The sequence below is a fragment of the Prosopis cineraria genome, unplaced genomic scaffold, assembly GCF_029017545.1.
Source record: "Prosopis cineraria cultivar Desert tree isolate PC_DT_omini unplaced genomic scaffold, ASM2901754v1 PC10, whole genome shotgun sequence".
Classification (NCBI taxonomy): Eukaryota; Viridiplantae; Streptophyta; class Magnoliopsida; order Fabales; family Fabaceae; genus Prosopis; species Prosopis cineraria.
In genome coordinates, this window is record NW_026555341.1 from 9,550,643 (window position 1) to 9,572,726 (window position 22,084).

General features: G+C 34.1%; 1 protein-coding gene across 6 annotated transcripts; it reads right to left on the reverse strand.

The window, feature by feature from the left end:
• Nucleotides 1-12,220: 12,220 nt before the first annotated feature.
• On the reverse strand, nucleotides 12,221-18,217 carry LOC129284329 (phosphomevalonate kinase, peroxisomal-like). 6 transcript variants are annotated; one of them, XM_054919760.1, is made up of 12 exons: nucleotides 18,001-18,217; nucleotides 17,813-17,900; nucleotides 17,418-17,568; nucleotides 16,843-16,940; nucleotides 16,507-16,604; nucleotides 16,368-16,420; nucleotides 15,938-16,061; nucleotides 15,681-15,850; nucleotides 15,023-15,127; nucleotides 13,822-14,049; nucleotides 13,161-13,283; nucleotides 12,221-12,627 (listed from the first exon to the last, which is right to left on the reverse strand). In XM_054919760.1, exons 2-12 carry the CDS (start codon nucleotides 17,836-17,838, stop codon nucleotides 12,361-12,363), a joined length of 1,443 nt encoding a protein of 480 aa, XP_054775735.1. In that variant the 5' UTR covers nucleotides 17,839-17,900; nucleotides 18,001-18,217; the 3' UTR covers nucleotides 12,221-12,360. The 6 variants fall into 6 exon arrangements, with proteins under 6 accessions (XP_054775735.1, XP_054775733.1, XP_054775736.1 ...); XM_054919758.1 differs by having other exon boundaries at nucleotides 15,681-16,061; nucleotides 17,418-17,563; XM_054919761.1 differs by having other exon boundaries at nucleotides 14,005-14,049; nucleotides 15,681-16,061.
• Between the last annotated feature and the right edge of the window lie 3,867 nt (nucleotides 18,218-22,084).

Sequence of the window (22,084 nt, forward strand, 5' to 3'; positions counted from 1 at the left end):
AAAACCTATTTTTTGGGCTGAAAGCATTTTCAACTTTTGCGTGTTAGTTTTTTTAAAAAAATAATAATAATATGACACTAACAAGGTCTCTAGTCTTTATTATAAGAAACTTCTAAATATCTTATTTGAATCAATTTAAGAAGTGGTTAAACCATTAACTTTATCTAAAAATATAATAAACTTTCAATTATATTCCTATCTAAAGGAAAAAATTTAAATTTTACATTACATTTTCTCTTATAATTAATGAATTTAAACAAAGATAATTTTAGAAAAATATAAATTTTTTTTCTCATTGAGGTGGCTAGCAAAAGTTAGGAGAAATATGTAAATACAAGATCAAAAGTTCTAACTACTGTGGGAGACTTCCCCACCTCTATCATATAGAAGAAGAGGATTAGATTCATTAGGAGCATCCGCATGTGTGTCCAACCATTAATTACTTCTTGAGGGGCATGGTGTAACCTGTACTCTTTGGCCCTATTTGATACACATGTCTCAATTTAGAATGATTGAGATTAGGAATGTGGTTGAAATTGAGAATGAGGTTTTAAAACTATATTTGATATGGAGTAATATTTAAAGGAAATATTCACCTTTATATTATTTTACAATTAAACATAAATAATGAAAAGACTATAATGTCCTTAAAATAATTAAAAGAAAAATATGTAACTATGGCTTATAACTCATCCACACGATCAATTTCCTTCTCCCTAAAGAGCATGGTGGCGGCACGAAAGACCACTACTCTTCTTGTTGCTATTCCTTTTTTGATTTTTCACCACCTCATTTAGTGGAGATCAAAGGAAAATGAGATAGATGAGACTGAAGATGAAGCTAGTGATTCACATTGGTCAAATTGGCACAAAGACCTTCCTTTTCTCTCATTTTGGACCGGCAATGTAGATCAACTAAGTAAGACCTTCCTCTTCTCTTTTTCCAGTTACCAGCAATTTACGCTTAAACCCATCATCATCATCACCTTGCGTCATCATCATCGTTGTTGTTCTTCTTAGTTCAAGCATCGGTATTGTGCTTGTTTGTGGCTGTCGTCACCATTGTGAACACCGTATTTTGTCCGGGCATTTTTTTAAATTTAATAATAAATAATTAAAGATTAAGAGAGAATTCATCAATGGTGAAAGCAAAGCTCAAGAGCTAAGAATAAATACAAAGAAAAAAAAAGAAAAAATACTCCTACTGATGGAAAATCAAAAAAGAAGATTATCCCTCCACTAGCATTCACTCATTAAATGGGACATGAAGAGGAAAATTGAAAAAAAAAAAGAAGAAATAGAAGAGAATTTTTCTTCCTCTCCCACTGATAACTCCATTGAAATGTCAAGTCTTACAAGATCACATGTCTAAAAAAAATTCCATTGTGATTTTGCACTTATGTTTAGACCATTACTCCTTTCCATTTTCAACCCACAATTTTATCTTATTCTGCTACATCACAATCCCTGAATATCCTCTCTTGTTAGGTGAATTTTAGCATAATTTTATGTTAGAGTAGAAGAAGAAAAAGGTTGAATGAAGAATTTACATAAAGGGCACAGAACTTTTGAGCCAAATATCCTTTTATTTTATAATCCAATTTACCCAAGCCACATTACAAACTCCATAAGTCCTCATTGAGATTTGACTTGTTGAATATAATCGGGGCAATTTTCTTATTAGAGATCATTCCAAGATGCAGATTGTTGAAATTGGGGCAAGCTTATATCTCAATATAAGATCTTTTACTCAAAAATTGTGTCATTTTCAAAGGGACATACAAAACGAAGAGGGGACCCTCTTTTCAATTTCCATATTTATTCCCTTTTATCTCTATACTATCCAAAGACACATCATATAAAATTTGGATTCTCAATTTTACCATTCCATCACTTTCCACTTCACAGTTTGGCTTATCCACGTGATGCCTATCCTTTATACATTTCTTGCACCCAAATGGAGATGCCTCTAAATATTCCCAACATTTCATTGATTGGCCACTCCGTTTCATTTTCAAACACGGCCTTTTGTTTATGATGATTGCTTACATTGACATTGTTAAATAAAGATTAGTGCCAATTTCACTTATTGACTATACAAGTAGTGATGATAAAGATAAATAATATGGAGCATCCATGTCTAACAAGCCTTTCATAGGGGCAAGCAAATTGCCTTGAAAATTCTCAATATGGGAGGAATAAACAGTTTTAAATATCTGAAAGTGTGACCCCTTAGTGTCCAATTCTTGTGGCGAAAGTTGTTAAGTCATTGACTTGCAATTTCATTGGGGAGACCAACAACTTTCCTATTGCAAATGACCAAGAGAACCCTAGCATTTTGCTAATTTCAAGTGTTGTTTCCCTCTTGCATCAAAATCCTGCAACCAAAAAGAAATACATTTTACAATTTCAAATGCATTGAGCATTCCATATCTTCACATGAATTGAAAAATTTCATCTTTCACATCAAAGTGAGCCCCAACTTAGATTGGGTAAATGAGGAGTTGAATTTTTTTTAAAAGATGGTCAATCATGCATTACATATTTCACATAAAAATTACCACAATTTAGATTAGGGCAAATCAAAAGCAAATCATTCACTCCTCCATATCACTCATGGCATACATTGTATCAAAATTGTCACAATTTAAATGGGGGTAGAAAAAGAATTTAACTTTTGAGCAAAAAAAACAAAAGAAAAAAATCAGGCATCATCCATCCATTACATGCTTAACATAAAAATTTGCCTCCATTTAGATTGGGGCAAATAAAAAAAAATCATGTCATGCTTAACATAAAAATTTGCCTCCATTTAGATTGGGGCAAATAAAAAAAAAATCATGTCATGCTTAACATGAAAATTTGCCTCCATTTAAATTGGGACAAATAAAAAAAAAATCATGCATTATGCATTATCCATTCATTACATGCTTAACATAAAAATTTGTCTCCATTTAGATTGGGGCAAATAAAAAAAAATCATGCATTACGCATTATCCATCCATTACATGCTTAACATAGAAATTTGCCTTTACTTAGATTGGGGCAAATAAAAAAAAATCATGCATTGCATATCACTCCATTGCATGCATTGCCACAGAGAGTATGCCCCATTTGGATTAGGGCGAACCAAAAATTTACAAAACCTAAGGAAGTAAGAGAAGAAATAACAAACCTCACCTGTGAGTTTCTTATATTTTTCATGTGAGATAGAACCTATTCTCACACCCTCAAAGCCCAGTACCGGCTGGCACGATTCCTTAAAGCCCTGTAACGGCAGGCACCTCAAAGCCCTGTCACAGCAGGCACCTCAAAGCCCAGTACCGGCTGGCACGATTCTTTAAAGCCCTGTAACGGCAAGCACCCCAAAGCCCTGTCACGGCAGGCACCTCAAAGCCCAGTACCGGCTGGCACGATTCTTTAAAGCCCTGTAACGGCAGGCACCCCAAAGCCCTGTCACGGCAGGCACCTCAAAGCCCAGTACCGGCTGGCACGATTCTTTAAAGCCCTGTAACGGCAGGCACCCCAAAGCCCTGTCACGGCAGGCACCTCAAAGCCCAGTACCGGCTGGCACGATTCTTTAAAACCCTGTAACGGCAAGCACCCTAAAGCCCTGTAACGGCAGGCACCCCAAAGCCCTGTCACGGCAGGCACCTCAAAGCCTAGTACCGGCTGGCATGATTTTTTAAAGCCCTGTAACGGCAGGCACCTCAAAGCTCAGTATCAGCTGGCACGATTCTTTAAAGCCCTGTAACGACAGGCACCCCAAAGCCCTGTCACGACAGGCACCTCAAAGCCCAGTACTGGCTGGCACGATTCTTTAAAGCCCTGTAACGACAGGCACCCTAAAGCCCTGTCACGGCAGGCACCTCAAAGCCCAGTACTGGCTGGCACGATTCTTTAAAGCCCTATAACGGCAGGCATCCCAAAGCCCTGTCACGATAGGCACCTCAAAGCCCAGTACCGACTGGCACGATTCTTTAAAGCCTTGTAACGGTAGGCACCCCAAAAGCCCTGTCACGACAGGCACCTCAAAGCCCAGTATTGGCTGGCATGATTTTTTAAAGCCCTGTCACGGTAGGCACCCTCCAAGCCTTGTAAAGGCAAGCATCCACCAGGTCCTTTGGAACATAGGCAATTCATCTCCATTGAGGTTTTGTTTTGTTTAGTTCCTAAATCACATTTCTTTTTAAACTCTTTGTTCTGTTTTGTTTTGTTTTTTTTTGTTTTTGTTTTTGTTTTGTTTAGTTGTAGGTACCTAAGAGTCCTGCCCTTCCAAACAAAATACATGTTTCTCTCTTCATTCATTTCTAAGCTAAGAATATCTTCTCATGAAATTCTCACTTAGAAATCAAATGAAGAGAGGGCATCTAGTCAACATATATTTTGTTTGGATCCTTATCATTTAGTCATTTTCATTCACGTCACATTGCTAAAAAAGATAAAAAAATAAAAAAAAATTATTTTACTGTGTTCGTTATCCAATAGTCTTGCATCATTTGGTCATTTTGATTTGTGTCACATTGCTAAAAAAATCAAAAAAAATCATTTTACTGTGTTTGTTCTCCAATAGTCTTGCATCATTTGGTCATTTTGATTTGTGTCACATTGCTAAAAAATAAAAAAATAATAAAAATCATCATTTTACTGTGTTTGTTATCCTATAGTCTTACATTCTTTTATGTTATTTGAGGGATAATCTTCTTACATTACTAAGAAAAAAAAATCACGTCATTGTGTTGGTTAAGCAATAGTCTTGCATTTAATTATATCTTGTCGTGTCAGGGGCAATTAGATCTTTTCATAGGTCTTGCATGGCCGGCCAAAATACATGTTCTATCTTTACTTGTCAGTTATGTAAGAATTCAAAAGCACACTTTTTCATATACTTACATAAGAAACAAGTAAAGAGGGGCAACTGTGAACACCGTATTTTGTCCGGACATTTTTTTTAAATTCAATAATAAATAATTAAAAAATATAAAAATACAAAAAATGAAATTTAATCCTTTTTAGGATTATATTTTCAAAAAAAAAATCTTACTTAGATCTTTTAAAAAATCTCTCTCAAATTATCCCAATCATTCAAAGATATTGGGAATCAATTTTGAGACTCAGCTATTTTTAAATTTCTCTCCTTAAATCTTTTGTTTTTCATTTAAAAATATATGTTTTAAAATTAGACTTTTCTTTCTCCCCCTCAATCTAATTAATAAAAAAAGGGGCATTAAAGAATAAAAAAAAGAAAAAGAAGAAGGAACAGATACATAACACATGAAATACACGTACACACACACTCTCTCTCTCTCTCGGCCATGCAACAAGAAAAGGAGAAAACAGCAGAAACACAGACACAAAATGTAGAAACAGCACCCACACACGAGCAGAAAAGCACAGCAAAAGAAGGAGCAGCAACTATGATGTGCACACACACAGACTGCCGTACGTAGAAGAAGAACAAGCATGCACGCAAAGATAATACACAAAATCAGAGCTACGGACAACACAAAGAGAGCAGACTTTTTGACCAAAGAGCACAGAAGAAAAGACCAGACAAAAAAACTAACAGAACAAAAGAAGGAGAAGAGCATATGCCAGCCGAAAACGCAGAGAGACAGAGATGAAGAAAGAGAGATGTAGAACTAAAGAGAAGGAAGAGTCATGTAAAAAGGAAGCACACACGAAACACAAAAACCGAACCCAACACGCCAACTGATACGTGCAGAGAAAAATACAGAGAAAGAAGAAAGAGAGATGCATGCACGTATGAAGAAGCAAAGAAAAACAGAGCTGGAGATACACGCATGGGATGGCAGTAGACAAGTGCATAAAAGAGAGTATAAAAATGCAGAAAACAGTAGAGAATGGGAGATGATGGAAGGGGCTGAAAAACAGAGCAAGAAGGGAAAAAAAAAGAAAGACAGTGACAGCGAAGAGATGACCGAAGGACGTGAAACAGAGAGCTAAGAAGAGAGGAAAGCTGGAAGAGAAGGAGAGAAAAGGAAGAGAAGAAAAAACAAAGAAGAGAGAGACCAGATTTTTGTTAGGAGGAGGAGAAAAAAGTGAAAGAAAAAAATAGAGCACGAAAACGAGAGGAAGAAGAGAAAAAAACTGAAGCATAGAGAGACGAGAAACATAGCAGAAAAAAAGAGCACCGAGACAGATGAGAAAAGAAGAAACACCGACGGAGAGAGCACCGAGGAGGGAAGCTTGAACGGATTCGAGAGGGAGAGAAAAACAGTGCACCGAAAAAGAGCCCGAGACGAAGAGAAGAGGAGAAACCGAGAGAGGGAAGCCTGAACAGAGGAAGAAATATGAGAAGTAGAGACGGAGAAGGAGAGAGGAGGAGCAGCTGAAAAAGGAACAGACGTAAGAACGAATAAGAGAGAGAACTGAGAGGAGTTTGGAGCAAGATTCAGGGATAACGGTGCAGTCATGGAACTGATATTCTCTGGAGCGTTTACTGTAGGAAAGCTTAAAGGTGTGGTTTTTCTCCCAGTGCAATGCTTGAACATAATTCTTAATAATGCCCGGTAAGCCAACTTGTATTGCTCTCCCTTCCTTTTGTTTGCTGAAAATTCAAGACTGAATGCCTCTTCATGTATCACCTTAAGATCTTATGTGAACGTGGGAAGTTTGGAAATGTATTGATGTGCATTAATATCAAGTACTGTTTTGAGATTTTTTACTTCAATTTTACTGCTAAAATACAGTTTGTTGATTTTTTTTTATTTATATTTGCATGGTACTTGATATTTTGCTCAAATATTCTTTTCTTGTTTAGTTTAATTCCTAGAATTGTCATGATTTTGGAGCCCATTTACACGATCAAATATACTGGCTTTTAGTTTTTCTCTATTAGTTCGCTACAGCTTATAGCTTAATTGGTGAATTTTTTTCTTCCTATATAGAGGCATTCTTGAGCTAAATTTTTATATCCATATTTCTCTACATGTGCAATTTGATATATAAAAATTTAAATTATCATTCTTAAAATTTCTTTATAAAGTGAAATACAATAATTTTTAGATGATAGATTTCAAAAGAGGGATATTTTTAAATAATTAATATCACAAGAGAAATTTAAAATCTCTATAGGCACTTAAAATGATCATACCGTGTAAATCAATAAGATTTCACAGGTAGGAAGATCCAATTTGTATATATTAAAATGATCATCATTAAAATTCTCTTTTATAATCAATAAAATATTTAAGTTTCGTGAGAGATTTTAAGAATCTTCGTGGAGACTTAAATTAATTACATCATTGTGTGGGATAATAAATCCTCGCAAATATAGTGATTCTCAATTTTTATAATAAATAAATGATTTTTGTAAATAATCATATAACATAATTTAGAAAATTAATTAATCAAATTAATGAATTTAAATTGTAATCATATTCACCAATTATATCTTTTAGTCATGTGAGATTTTTGAATCTCCGTAGACCTCTAAGATAATCGTATTATCATATAAGTTAATAAAACTCTGCAGATATAATGATTAAGTTTTTAAAATATATATATAAATTATATATTATATTAATTAAATTAAAGACGTGTTTAAATTTAATTCCTTTATCGTGTGAGATTTTAGAATCTCCGTAGATATTTAGGATAATCATATTACCGTATAAGTCAATAAGGCTTTTGCAGGTATGATGATTAAAATTCTTTAAAAACATGTATCTACATGCTAAAAAATTATTATTAACACTTAAAATGTACATAAGAATATAAATAAATTAATTAAATTGTCAAACTCTTTTATCGTGTGAGATTTCAGAATCTCCGCAGATATTTAGAACAATTGCATTACCGCATGAATCAATAAGGTTCTACAGGTATTGTGATTAAAATGCTCAATCATAAAACATAAAGAAAAATAATTTTAAACCCTTTCCTTTCTTTATTAAAAATTCAAAAATGAAGAAAATAATTAAAATTAAATTACCTTCTGCAATTTAAAACACACATATCAAAATTTCAGAAATTATTTTATTTGTAAAATGGTGAATTATTTCTAATTAATTTCTCTTCAAAATATTTTCACCAACAAATTTTTAAGCCCGAACTACGTGGACTTTGATCCCCATCACAGGGTACGTAGGTCTCAGAGTCAGATTCTGAGTCAAGTCCATCCTCCCTCGTAAATAAATAAACATTTCTCACTCAATTATCATGATTTTTATATCAGACACATGAATATAAAAGGGATAATTAAAATAATTATAAAACCATATTAATAGAGCATAACAAACTTCAGGTAACCGTTCTCACGAACGGGTGTTGTGGGGTGCCTACCACCTTTCCCACACTCAACCGACTCCCGAACCTATTCTCTAATTTCGCAGACCACCCTTATCCTTCTTTTAATCGGTTTCCCAAGATTTACCTCAAAATCTTGGTGGCGACTCCTCGTTCGATCCGGTTCCCGCCGTGAAGGCCGGGACCTCCGCTCGCGCGCCGTCCGCGTCGCATTTTTCCGGGTGTGACAACCATCACCGTTACTGTTATGACTGTGTAGAGGGGTAGAGGCTAGAAGGTGAAGGGAGAGACAAGAGAGAGCAGGTGGAGGGCATAGGTTTACGTTATCATCGTCGTCGTCGTTCTTCTTCTTCCTGGTTCAAGCATTGGCATTGTGCCTATGTGTGGCTGTTGTTGTTGTCACCGTTGTGGCTGTGAAGAGTGGCGGAGGCTAGAGGGTGAAGGGAGAGATGAGAGAGAGTAGAGGGCATTTTGGCCAAAAAAAAAAATCAATCCCAATATTAATTTTCTAGTACCAGGGGGTGGGTGGTATTGAGCAATTTCATCTTGATGGGATTGGGATTAAATTTTCTATCACCTCTTACCAAACATAAAAAAGTGGGATTGCTCAATACCAATCCTATTCCCACCTTGTCAATGCTGTGTGCTAAACAAGGTCTTTGTGTTCAAACAACATTTTTTGTACTTCAATTATATTATCATAGAAAGGATGAGATTTTTGAACACCTCTGTATGTTAGGTTGAGTGCATCAAGGGAGTTCGAGTAAATACTCACCTTATCAAAATTTAATCTTCTTCCAAGCTCCACTACACCTTTGATGGCTTTAATTTCTACAATAGTAATAGGCATATTGCCTAAATTGCTTAAAAATCCTCCTAGCCACTCACCATCTTTGTTTCTAACTACATTGCCACAAGTAGCATTAGAAAAATATAATTAATATCCCATCAAGTGTTTTATATTAAGACAAAAAAAAAATTCTAGAAGGTGTCTTATGATAGAGACAAGGAGTATACAAAAAATTTAGTTTACAAAATCAAGCTAGTAATTATTTTCTTTATTAGTAAAAACACTAATAACTAGGAATCAAAAATTGGTTACAGTAAACTTCAGAAAAACTTCAATTTGACGAGGAAAAAATTGAATCAGAAAAAGATAATAACAGCAAAGTCTCAAAAATAAATTAATATCAATTAGGTTCTCAATAATTTTTTTTAAAAATAAATTATAAATATCAATTCAAATAATTATAAATAAAAAATTCATTTGCTATCCAAGAGCTACATTTAGAACTTAATATCTTATTTATAGTCATAACTTTTAAATTTATAATTATTTAAATTGAGATTTGTAAGATATATTTTTAAAAATTTTATTGGAATCTAACTATTATTAGTTTATTCTTGTAGAACTTGATTAAGATTAAATTTTTTTATTGGCAACAAATTAAGGTCCTGTTTGTTTAAAATTAAAAAATAAGTAATTTTTAGATAATTTAGGGATTTTATAACAAATTATTTTTTAAATATTTTATAAAAAAGATTTTAATTTATATTTAGTTAAAATAATAAAAAAGTGATTATTACTTAGTTATTTTTAAATTTTATAATATATCTTTCTTATTTTGCCTCTTTAAGACACCCTCTCATCTAATGCATAAGATTATTTTTAGAAGTTATTTAAAATAATTTCTTAAAATAATAAAAATGTACTATCTTTTTTTTTCAAATTCTGATTATTTTTAAAAGCTTAAACAAACGATATAAAAATCATAGAATATATTATTTTTTAAAAAATAATTTTTTTCATAAAATAAGTGATATTTATAACTCATTTTTAAAAAATTTTGATACATAACTAATGTTAATTTCCTTTATACGATTCCATTGTCATTCTTAACAAAAAAGAAAGAAAGAAAGGAATAGAAAATAGAGTTTGTAGCTTTTATTATGAGCTGACAAAGATCGCATTTTCCACCTCATTGTAACAAATGATCAAAGAAGACAATGACAATGAAAAAGCACATCGTGGACTCGACATTAAGAGAACAAAATCTTTATAATCTTAGTAAAACAAAAAAGAATGAAGTCAATGAGTACTCTTCCTCTTCTTCTTCTTTTCAAATAATTACCATGCGTCACGATCAAATTATTAGGCATGCGTGTTAACCGACCTTGAAAATAAGTTAAACTTTCAAATTTGCATAAACTATAACCTGCATCATTGGATCAAATTATTAATTTGTATTTTTATTTCCCTGTATTAACAGCATGTACTGGTGGTAGCACGAGACAACAGAGCATGGTTGCGGTTTAGGTTTTCAGAAGTTCTAGTCCGCAGCACTTGTGTTCAGCCCAAAACAAATCGCTGGGAGACAGCTGAAAGTTGTAGTAAGTAGCTTAACCCACACCAATATCAGTCATCAATCTGTGCATGCATGCATGTATATGTATGTTATATGTATGTTGAAAATTAAAAAACTAATAAGCTCTTGTTTGATTTTGTCACCAGTTCTTCTATGATCCCATTGTTGTTACAACTAACCATCAACACTAGCCACCCTCTGCCACCATGCTTGCCATCCTCCAGCATCATCAAATAGTGGTAGTGAACGATGATTAATGTAATGATAATTGATGATGATTATTATTGATGGTGGTTAGGTTAGTCACCATTGGCTATCAGTGGTTGACTAGCAATGACTAATGGCAATGATAGGATGATTATGGGTGACAGATAAATGGTGGTAGCCAATAGTAACGACCACTAATAGTGGCTAATTGTGACATCTAATGACTAATATGGACCAATGAGGGCAATTGAGGGCAATTGAGGGGAGCTTGTAGATAACTGCTAGTGGTTAAATCAAATGTAGTATGTTTTTAATGTTTTTATAAAAGAAAATATAAACATTATAAGATGTTTTTCTTTGTTGTTTTTAAAAATAAAAAAATGCAAACGATTTTAAAAACATCTTGGTGCAAAGCACTTACTCAAACAAGTTTTGAAATATATACTATATAGATATATAATTCATGATTGAATTCTTTTATTAAAAAAAGTTGTCCTAAGCTATTTGATTTTTTGGGAAAAAATTGTCAACATCATTAATTATAGTTATTTTAATCTTTTAATCTTTATGATTTAATGTAGTTCATCTAAATAATTAACTTAACATGCATTATATATTACATGCCATATTTATAAATTAATTTTACCTCGATATATTTTTCTCCTCTTCTTCGGTTTAAATTATATATATTATTCAAATATAATGACAGTATATAAGAATTGCATCATAAAAAAATTAACATAATATTATTAAAAGCTTAATGATAGAGATTAAATTGAAAAAATAAAATAAAATAAGTTGATAACACATTTTTATACAGGGACCAAACCAACACCACCAAGAGTATTACCCATTGATAACAACAATAATTTCCCTTAAACTATTGAGGGTAAAAAAACAAATCCCTTCCAACTGCATGTCCCAAAATCAAAAATTGAACTCCCACTACTTATACAAATTAAAAGGGATGGAAACTCCTATTTAAATCCTATTTAAGTTGGCTGATCTTTATTATTTTATATTTTGGTTTTGATTTATATTTGGTGCGGTGTCAACTTTATCGCTTGCCACTTTTTTTTTTCCTCTCCTTAACTTGCAAGACTAGAGTTGGAAATCAATTTGACTACACCTTATTCTAAACCAAATCTCTTTAGCTCATTCACATCAACTAACACAATTCTGCAATTCATAGTCTTGTAAATTAGATTTTCCTAAGACCTTTGACAGATGCACGCTATCTCCAAACCAATGTGTATCAATTTTTTTTTCTCTTGAATCTTTTTAAAGTTGTATTTAAATTGTGCCCGTGGTTATCTTCGGATATTACAGGCTTTTATGCATGTTGTATTCTGTTTCCCTCATAGTCAACACGAAATGTAATTATTTATGCCAATCATCCAAAGGACAGACATAAAGTTTATTAGCCATCCAGATTTTCTAATCAATTCACTTAATCCACAACAGAGACTCCACCTTAGATATTGGTGATTTACAAGGTTTACTTTATGGAAGTGAACTTACTGAGAATGAACTGAAGATACAGTTGATGTGACAGCATTTGTTCGTGGGTCAACGCTTTCAACACAAACCCCACAAGGATATTCTCTAACTAGCAAGGCAAGAACATTGAGTGAACTCCATACTTGAGTCACATTTTTGCTTGAATCTCCCAGTATAACAGCAAATATTGCATCAAATCCTCCTGCTCCTGGAACTCCAGCCAACATAACTCCTTCCAACTTCATAGTGGCATCCAGAAGTCGAGTCTGTGATTCTGGTTCAATCTGGATATTTTACAGACAATGAGATGATAGAACTCGTGAATTATGTCAAGTTTTGAAATATCAATCTTCCATATGAAGAATTATACAGGATAAACCCAAAAACAGTGGGTAATTTTGCTGCTTTCACAATTATGTTCCCATCCATCCACTCCTCTTTTGGCAGATTAAGTCTATTATCATCGTTTGGCAAATTGGATTTCCTAAGCCAAAAGGAATATATATTAAATGGTACATGAAGCCATAATATGAAACTTCATTCAGTTCACAAATGACTTGTTGCGGCAATACATTCTATTTCTTCAATTTACCAATAGAAAATTAGAAGAACTTAGCCTGGTCAGTCCTACTTTTATGAGAAGTAAGAAATGTTGAACATCATAGGTTTTAATGGAAAAGGCATCACTCCTGTCTCAGAGCTAAAACATGAGTTTATGTGGGTAATGTTTATCTATCTCAATTTGTAGACATTTTCATGAGGAAAACATTGTACAAGCAGAAAACCGTAAGTTATGAGCACTCTGTAATGAGCTTACTGGAACACCTGCAGCCTCACCCATCTTGCGCATAAGAGATCTGATCAGAAGCATAGCGTCTTTTGCTCCAAGCAGTGCGTTAACAACTGCCTCTTTGTTGGGTTCAAAAGCTTGTTCTATCCACTGATTGTGGAGTTTGAATATCAAACATTACCATGAAAGGAGAAAAGCAATAAGAATTTTCAATATAACATGGAAAAGTAATGAAATTCCATGTCATAAAAGATGAGTCTCAAAAAACACAGGCCATGTATGTAGTTATCGAGTTCATTCACATTATATAATTGAAAACCAAGTTGATTGTACTGTTTTCTCATATGCATTATTCTTGTTAATCATCACTGAGTGTCTCAGTCATCGTTATATAATATGTAGACCAACTATTTGTTTCATTAACAGCAGATTAACATAAGAATGTGATTGGCAATGGTTTTACTTGCAAGTTGCGAGGGACTGAATTGATAAAGCCATTTTAAGATGGAAAATTAAAAAAGTCCTATCTGTAAGGGATCAAAATGATTAACCAATTCTATGAAAGATCATCTTAAAAATACCCAACCTCTTAGGGACCAAAATAGTGTCTAGTGGATTCTATATCAAGTGAAGATATTTGTTCTTCAAAAACTTCCATTAAAAATTCACAAATTAGCTCGAGAAAAACCTTATCTGATGTGAGCATGCTGCAGTTGTTTTTAACACATTTATATGCATCCCATTGCTCTTTTGATAATTTCGTTAACAAGTTCAATTGCCCTTCCAGAGCTGAATTTGCGTCCAATAACCTTCTCCATGTATCAAGGGATTTATGAGGGTCAGACTTTTGCCATTTCTTAACAGCACCTACCATTGAAGGAGTGGATGATCCCCCTGTTCCTGGTTCGCCTAGTAACTAGAAAAGAGTATTAACCAACATGAGAAACAAGATGTTTCATGTACTCCAACAAGAAATTCATATTTTAGTTAACATGGCTCCAATTTATTATAGATAGGAAGAACCCTGGCACTCCCTTGTAAATTCACAATCTAATCAGGGAAGTGCCCGATAAAATATGAGAACTTAAACATCATGAGAGATGTTTGGTAATTAAAAACCCAAATTTGGTATTGATAAGAAGGAAAATTGATAGAGCTCATGATTTTCTAAGACTTATAAGAGGAAATCAAGGAAGGCAATGAGCTTAGAAGATAACATTGTTATTGGTTCAGATGTTTGCCCTCCAGATCCTGGTTATAAGGAAAAGTAATTGATAGACTAGTGATGTGTTAGAGCCCTAGTGACGTGTTAAGAGTCTCCTAGGGGTAAGGGTTGTGTTAGAGTCACTTTTTGGGTCTTTAAATCTCCCTCTTTGTCTAGAGAGAGAGGGGGAGTATTTTGAATATTGAGTGGTGAGGAGAGCTCTGGCCTCTCGAACGCCAGGTTGGGGGTGGAGGAAGTCATCTTTCTTCATCATTTTATCTTTTGCTTAGTGTATGTTTGTGAGTGAGTGACTTATATTTTGTGATTGTTGTTTGGTGGAGTGTATTTTGTGCTGTTTCTGTTTCAGTACGCTGTAATTTTCAGTTCCTTATTTTGCTATAATCCAACTTAGCTATTCAGTAATAGTAATTTTCAGTCCCCATTTGTACTGTATTTTCTGGTTTATTCTTGTTTAAAGCTTATTAGAATAGAGGGTTCCATCAAAAGTTTTACAAGGAACAAAAGGCACACTACCATCTCATTTTCCCTTTTTGTCAAGGATCTTAAACTATTTAGTGAAGGTTTGTAGTTGGATATAATAACATTTTTAACGCCCCCTTTGAAGAAAATTTAGAATAACCAAATTGATTTGAAAAATGAAACGTGTGAAATTTAAATTTCTTACTAGAGTCACTAAGGGTGGTAAAGAAAATTCAGTCTTCTCATGGTCCCATTTTCCTTTTAGAATGCCAGCGATAACCTCTGGTAAAGGCACTGCTCTTTCTGCACCCTGTAATGTCCCAAAGAATCAATAAACATGAAGTTAATGATGTTACATTAAACAATTCACTGCCATGATTCAAAAATATCATCAAGTCAAATATGTAAAGGTAACCAACACAAGCATTGTAATAAGTTTGACAAAGAACTTGCAATAAAAAAATTACAGAGCCAGTAAAAAGTAGTTCTTGAAATGCAATAGTGTGCATCTACGGCTTGCATTATTCAAGAGGTAACCCAATAAATGGAACAAATTAACAAGTGCTGTGGAATAAAGATGGGTTGTTTATGGGATCATATATCATGCAAACGTACCTGCCCAAGTGTTTCAAGATTTCACAGAGCAGAATGATCACCAAACTCAAAAAGAACCCAAGATTTGGAGTAGACAAACCATCATCAACATATAAACAAATATATGTATGTATTTATATCTTTGTTCAATTTTCTCTGGTCAGGAACTTGGATGGCCAGACCATCTGAATTATAGCATTGGTTCTCAATACACAATGCAACTTGCTATACACAAGTAAAAAGAAACATGCATAATCACGGGAAAAAACCTGGGCAGAAGAAATCAACTCTGGTGAAAACCGCACATAGCGTTGACTGCCATAAACTGCTGAACAGACATCAAATCCACTGCCTATTTTTCCCTGTGCAACACAGTGAGCAGTTTGAGCTATCTTGTGCACAACGTCAAGATCTGCTGTATCCTTCCTTGCCTGATAATCTTTAGACGAGGAAAGCTTTACAACTCCAAGGTAATGAAGTACAGAAGCAACTACAGCAGTTGTCATTGCTGCAGATGAGCCCAAACCTGTTTTAGCTACTTCAGGCTTGCAATTTCCTCCATTGACATTCTCAACATTGAAGGTTATGGAGGTAAAAGGTGGAAAGTTGGCCAACGATTCAGTTGTCAAAGGAAGCCCAAGTTCTTCAATCTGTACAAGAATTATTTTCCTGGTTTAAGCTTTTTGAATACCATGTGTTTTTCAAGTCCTCAAAAAGTTAGGGAGAAAATCTTGAGATGGGGAAGATGAAAGAAAGATTTGAAAGATAAAACCCAACAAAACTTCTTTAATAAAACATGTTTCATCAGTGCAAATTAATTGTTCTATTTACTATTTAGCAGTGATCATAATGGATACCAAATGAAATTTTCAACATGGTCAATGCAAACTACTTCAACCAAAGGAAAAAGAGTCGTCCAGCAGATAATGAGGAGAGACAAAAATAAAATAAACTACCTGGTTCCTATACGAATAAAAATCATTACAACCCAAAATTGTGATGCCAAGACCTGCAAGACCAATCCAGTTAAGAAATTGGAGCTTGAAGCTCTTCTTTCTCTCATGAAAGGATAAGAAAACATAAATCAAACAGTACCTTGCAAAAGTAAGTCCTTCATATTCTTATCAAACGCTGCCTGAGCAGCAGCTACAGAATATTGCACTGCATATTCCACAAAAGGATTCCCGGTTTCACTGAAATTGTGAAACAATTAATTTAAGCCTCATCTCAGTGTTTAACTTAAACTTGCACTCAATCTTCACCCCTGACTGACCATACACAATTTTTATCCTACAGTAAATCAACCTCTTGATAGATTGTGAAGTTTGGATTCCATTCCACAAAACAGTTGTAAATTATAAATCAATTAAAAATGAAAAAAGAAGCTTTGAAAGATATATAGAACATGAAAAAAAGAAAAAGAAAATTTACCTCGAAGAAACACATTGGATAGTAAGATTCTCCAAGTCTAGTTTGTACATGCCTTCTCTGGACAGCTGAGGTGATGTCAATTTAACATCTGTCCACGCCTGAAGAACATGCAAGTTGCAAGTGATAAAATTACTAAAACTGGCACATTTGTATAGAGGAAAAAAATTGTTCAGGCCAATGAAACACCAAATAAATATGAACAAAGAGAAATTGAGTAATTGACTTTAAGTATGTGGTTCTGAAGATGATCATGAATCATGAAGTGTGGCACATGACACTTGAAGCCATGCATGAGTCAATTCAAATATTCGGATATACTTGAGTCTTGATCCATGAATTATGGCACATGACACTTGAAGCCATGCATGATTCAATTCAAATATTCGGATATACTTGAAAAGTTCCTTTCGTTTCAGAAAACAAACAAACAGCTTCGTATGCGAAAGAGTTATCAATTTGCCATCGCTTTCATGATCTTCACCCATAATTAGAATACTACTTAGCAGCTAGGAAGAAGAAACATAAATCAAATACAAATGCATCACACAAAGGACAGGTATAGAATAAGAACCCACCCCTGCGCAGCTATCGGATTTCGGTTCTTCAAACAGTGGTTTCACGATTGCATAAAACCGAGCATTGGTACTGAGTACAAGCCCTGAATTTGGCCTCTCCAATATCAGGTAACCCCCGGTCATCAACACCTTCCCCGGAGCAGAAGCTGCGCTGAGTAGAGAAAGAGTCAACAAGTAACAATTGGAGTACAGGTGTATTTTTTTTGCTCCTCACAATAACATGGGTGGAGGAAAACTGATTACTAATTCCCTCCGTTTGATTGATCGCGATTCATAAAACGTCTACCCCTTCATCAGAAAATTCTCATTTTACATCGGTCATAATATGAAAACGTTATTGTGGCAATTGAATTGGAGATGCAAATTCTTGGTTTGAAGGATGAGAATGAACTTACACGACCATTGTTCGTTCACCGCTCATCCCAATGAAAATAAATGTTGAGATGTAACTCAGTTCAGCTAGGAGACCAATGAATGCTTCAACTGTAAATGAAAATACTTGAACTCAGCCATCAATTGCTACAATCATGAATCGCTTGAGAGATAGAGAGAATGAACAAGAAACTAATAGTAAGCATTGCACCTCCAGACTTTCGGGGTTAGAATCCCTGCTCCCAGCAAATCAATGGCTCTGTTTTGATGGAGTTCATTTTCATATGCTTTTCTCAGATTCTTGGACTTTTGTTTTCCAACGAATTTTGCAGCTTCTTCAATTAGGAACAAGAATGTAAAAGAAGAAAAAACATCATATGAAGAAATTGGCGAGTCAAGTGAAGAAACTGTTCAACTGTAAAGAAGATGACGTTACGACCCGTTGAATAGAGAAAAGAAATGGCATTATTTATTTATTTATTTATTGGTGAATAGAAATGGCATTATTTGGCCAAAAAAAAAAAACAGAATAATGTAAGTTTCTCGCGTTGCACGCGGCTGGTAGGCTGTGGCATTGTTTTCTGGTTGTATATACACCGTGATATTGAAAATCAGATCGGACCGGTCGGGTCAACCTGAAAAACCATGAACTGGTTCCCTGTTCGGTCTGGGTTTGCTTTTAACCCGATGAGAGAGTAAACCGGTGTAACCCGGTCAACCCAGGTTCAACCCGGTGGGTTGACTGGGTTAACCGGGTTAATATTTTTTCAGACTTTTACCCCAAAATGACGTCGTTTTTGATTTTTTTTTCATTTTTAATTTTTCAAAGCTCTGAGTTCGGAAAAAAGATAACAAAAAAAAGTGAAATTGAAGTCAAAAAATAAAAGTTAGAGATAGAGCATGCTAAGTCCAAAAATATAGTATTTTATTATTGTTAGACTTTTGAGTGGTTGGATTTGGTTAAATATTTTTATAATTAATGTCTTTTTATTTAAATTGTATTATTTTAATCATGACCGGTTTGCCACCGGTTCAACCCCCGATTCAACCCCGATTAAACCACTAACCCGTGACCCAGTGCCATGACCGGTTTAATGACCGGTCCGGTTTTACGTACCTTGATACACACACACATTTGAATAGAAAGCACCGAATTCAGAGCTATTAAAACAACGGGAAAATCGCAACTAAGATCCCAGAAACAAGGCATTTGCAGATAAGGCCCAAAAATTTCTGATATTCCTATGTAAGACCTTATTTGCAATCATATTCCTCATTGAAATGACCCAATTACCCCTAGTTTGAAAAACATAGCCATTCTTTGATTTCATCTTTTCTTTCTTCTCTTATTCAATCTCACTCTTCCTTCTTTTAGTTCTTCCTCTTCCTTTTCTAACATTAATGCCCTCCTCAAGCTGAAGCAATCATTTACCAATGTTGTTTCCATTTCTTATTGGGTCCTTGATTCCTATCTCTGCTATTAGTCTTCACTTTTCTTTCTCTTCTCTTCTCTTTTTTTTTTGAAAAAGGGCAAGCCTTAGCTTGAGAAAAGAGAAACAAAGTAACTAAAGGCTAACTAACTAATCTTAGTTTTGTCAACTAAAAGTAAGCCAAACAAGACGCTGGACAAGCTTGCAAGACTTGGATATCAATTCCATCCTTGTTTCCTCCTCTAGCTAGAAGATTAGCACATTATAGTACATCTCTAGGCACGTGATTAATTGAAATATCCCGATCACTATAGAGAAGCTCTCTAATGTCGTAAATCAAATCTCGCATGGGGTGAGTGTTGGATAGGAAGGCGCAGCGGAAGATTAAAATTCTAAATTTTCTATCCTGGTATGGACCGAACAAACCCATTTAAATCAAGGTGGATAGAAGAGTTACCTTTTAATTCTTTAAAGTTGACGCACGTTTGGATCTCAAGAGCTGACAACATAAATCTACTCCCTCTACCGGTATCCACACGAACAGCTTTCTAACTTGAGCAGCGTGCTAGCGCTCTCAGCGTTTGTTCTTCTTTGAAAGTTAATTTTTCTTTCTATAGGGTGTTTTGTGGCTCTCAGAATGTTTTTACCGTCAGAACTTTTCTAACTCTCTCATCATTCATAAAAGACGTCCCTATCTATATATAGTATATAAATAAGGGTTTTCATCTTCTACTTAAAAGCCCACAAAAATTTAATTAAATTTATCTCATAAATTTAATCCATAATATCATATCTAATTTAAATTTATCTTATAAATTTAAATTATAAAAATGACATGTTATTCTCTCATATCATGTTAGCTATTAAATTTAATCTATTATATAAGATTAAATTTAAAACTAATATAATATAATATAATATATCACATATACATATTATATTATACACACACACACACACATTTCAAATATATATATATATTATATTTTATATTTTATATTTCATATAAATATATATAAATATTTATCAAATAAATATTTAAATATATATGTGTGTGTGTGTGTGTGTGTGTGTGTGTGTGTGTGTGTGTGTAAAATTCATTCACCCTATTTTATATTCATTGAATCTAGACATATTTCAGATTCAACGAACTTAGATATTATAGCTCGAGTTGGGCTGTTCTTATGTGTGACCCTGTAGGCCTATATGAAATTAGCAATGGGATAATTACGCTATTAGCCCACAAGTTACAAGTGGCCTACAAGACTTGCAACTACTAAATTCACATGGGGATCGATGATCCAATGTAACCTATCATGCAACCATATCACATTCCTTTTGTCACGCAATATTTTGATTAAGTATGAGACATGAAATTGTCATTCTCCTTTACCTGACCGTTATTTTCTCGATCTCTAAGTAGACTGACAGTAGTAATGAAAAAACCTTTTCCATTATAGTATGATCATACATTTTCTCAATCTTACTCATCAAGGGGCCTAATAATATCTCTCACTTAATGTGAGGGACAAATTCTATCTTAATCACTTATATTCCTCTGCATGAATATCACTAAACTCAATCATAGCCTTTATGATCACTCAATCAAAAGTGACTTATGACTAGGTCAAAGTTCAGTGGTCATCATGTAGGAATTCATGATGATCTTAGGTCAAAGGGCTTAGTGATATAGTTACATATGAGATATCCTTATGACTTGTAGCATACAGCTTTCTCATAATGGGTCGGTCCAGCACCTTGTACTCTTTTAAGTGCCTATGACTTTAATTTGTATCTCTATAATTAATCAAAGTCATACTAGTCTTGTTTCATCTATGATCCCTTAAAGATGACCAACCAGAGACATTTAAAACAATCACTATAGTTTGTCCAGGGATACAATTATCAAATTAAATATACAATTGTTATAATAACAAAAGAGAAATTCATTAAATAACAATGTGCATAGTATAATGATTGGCCCTAGGGCACAATTTTCAACAGTGAGAATACCCACTATCTCTAAAAAGAAGATTTAATGCTTCCATTAGATCTGAATAAACTTGCACATTATGTAGCTTTTGTTGTTTACATAAAAGCAATCCTGCTTTGATAGCTTGCAATTTAGCCTTCAGGATTAAGACTATCCTAAGTGCTTTATTGGAAGCCAAGCACCCGACTCCTTGATCATCACACAAAAGTCCACCACATACTACATATCCATCTTGAGTAACTGAAGCATCTACGTCTAGCCGAATAGTTCCATAGGGTGACGAGGACCATTCATCTATCTTAATGAATGAGCTTTTAAAGATCTAATGTTGTTATTTAGCAATGTCTCAAGCTCTCAAAATGTGTATTGCACTCTCCTCGCATTGGCAATCAAAAGGGCGATTGGGCTCATTGGTAAAACCTCTCTTAGCTTTGAGTGAATTAGTAAGAACCTTCTCATGAGAAGCTTGTCATAAGAAAAATTTCACTTTCTCAAGTAAGGGCTATTTCAACATTTTTACCCATAAAGGTTTTGCTAGTCTATAGTTTATACTATTGATGGAATTATAAGCAGCCTTCATACTAAAGCTTCATAATTAGTTTGTCTCTATCTGAAAGTATACTTGTTGGCCCTATAAGGTCATTTGATTTTATTGATTCTATCAATCACCCAATAGGGGAGGATATATCTTTAAAGTCCTATATTCTAATGACCGCTTAACAGCACATTATGTCTCACCATTTCTAGTTAATTAACCTAAAAATGTATTCTATCAGCATAAAACAATAGGGGTTGCTCAAGATTAGTCCATCTATCCACCTAGAATCTCGAGTTAAGCCCATTGCAAACTTTTTTTCCCACTCCTTTAATAA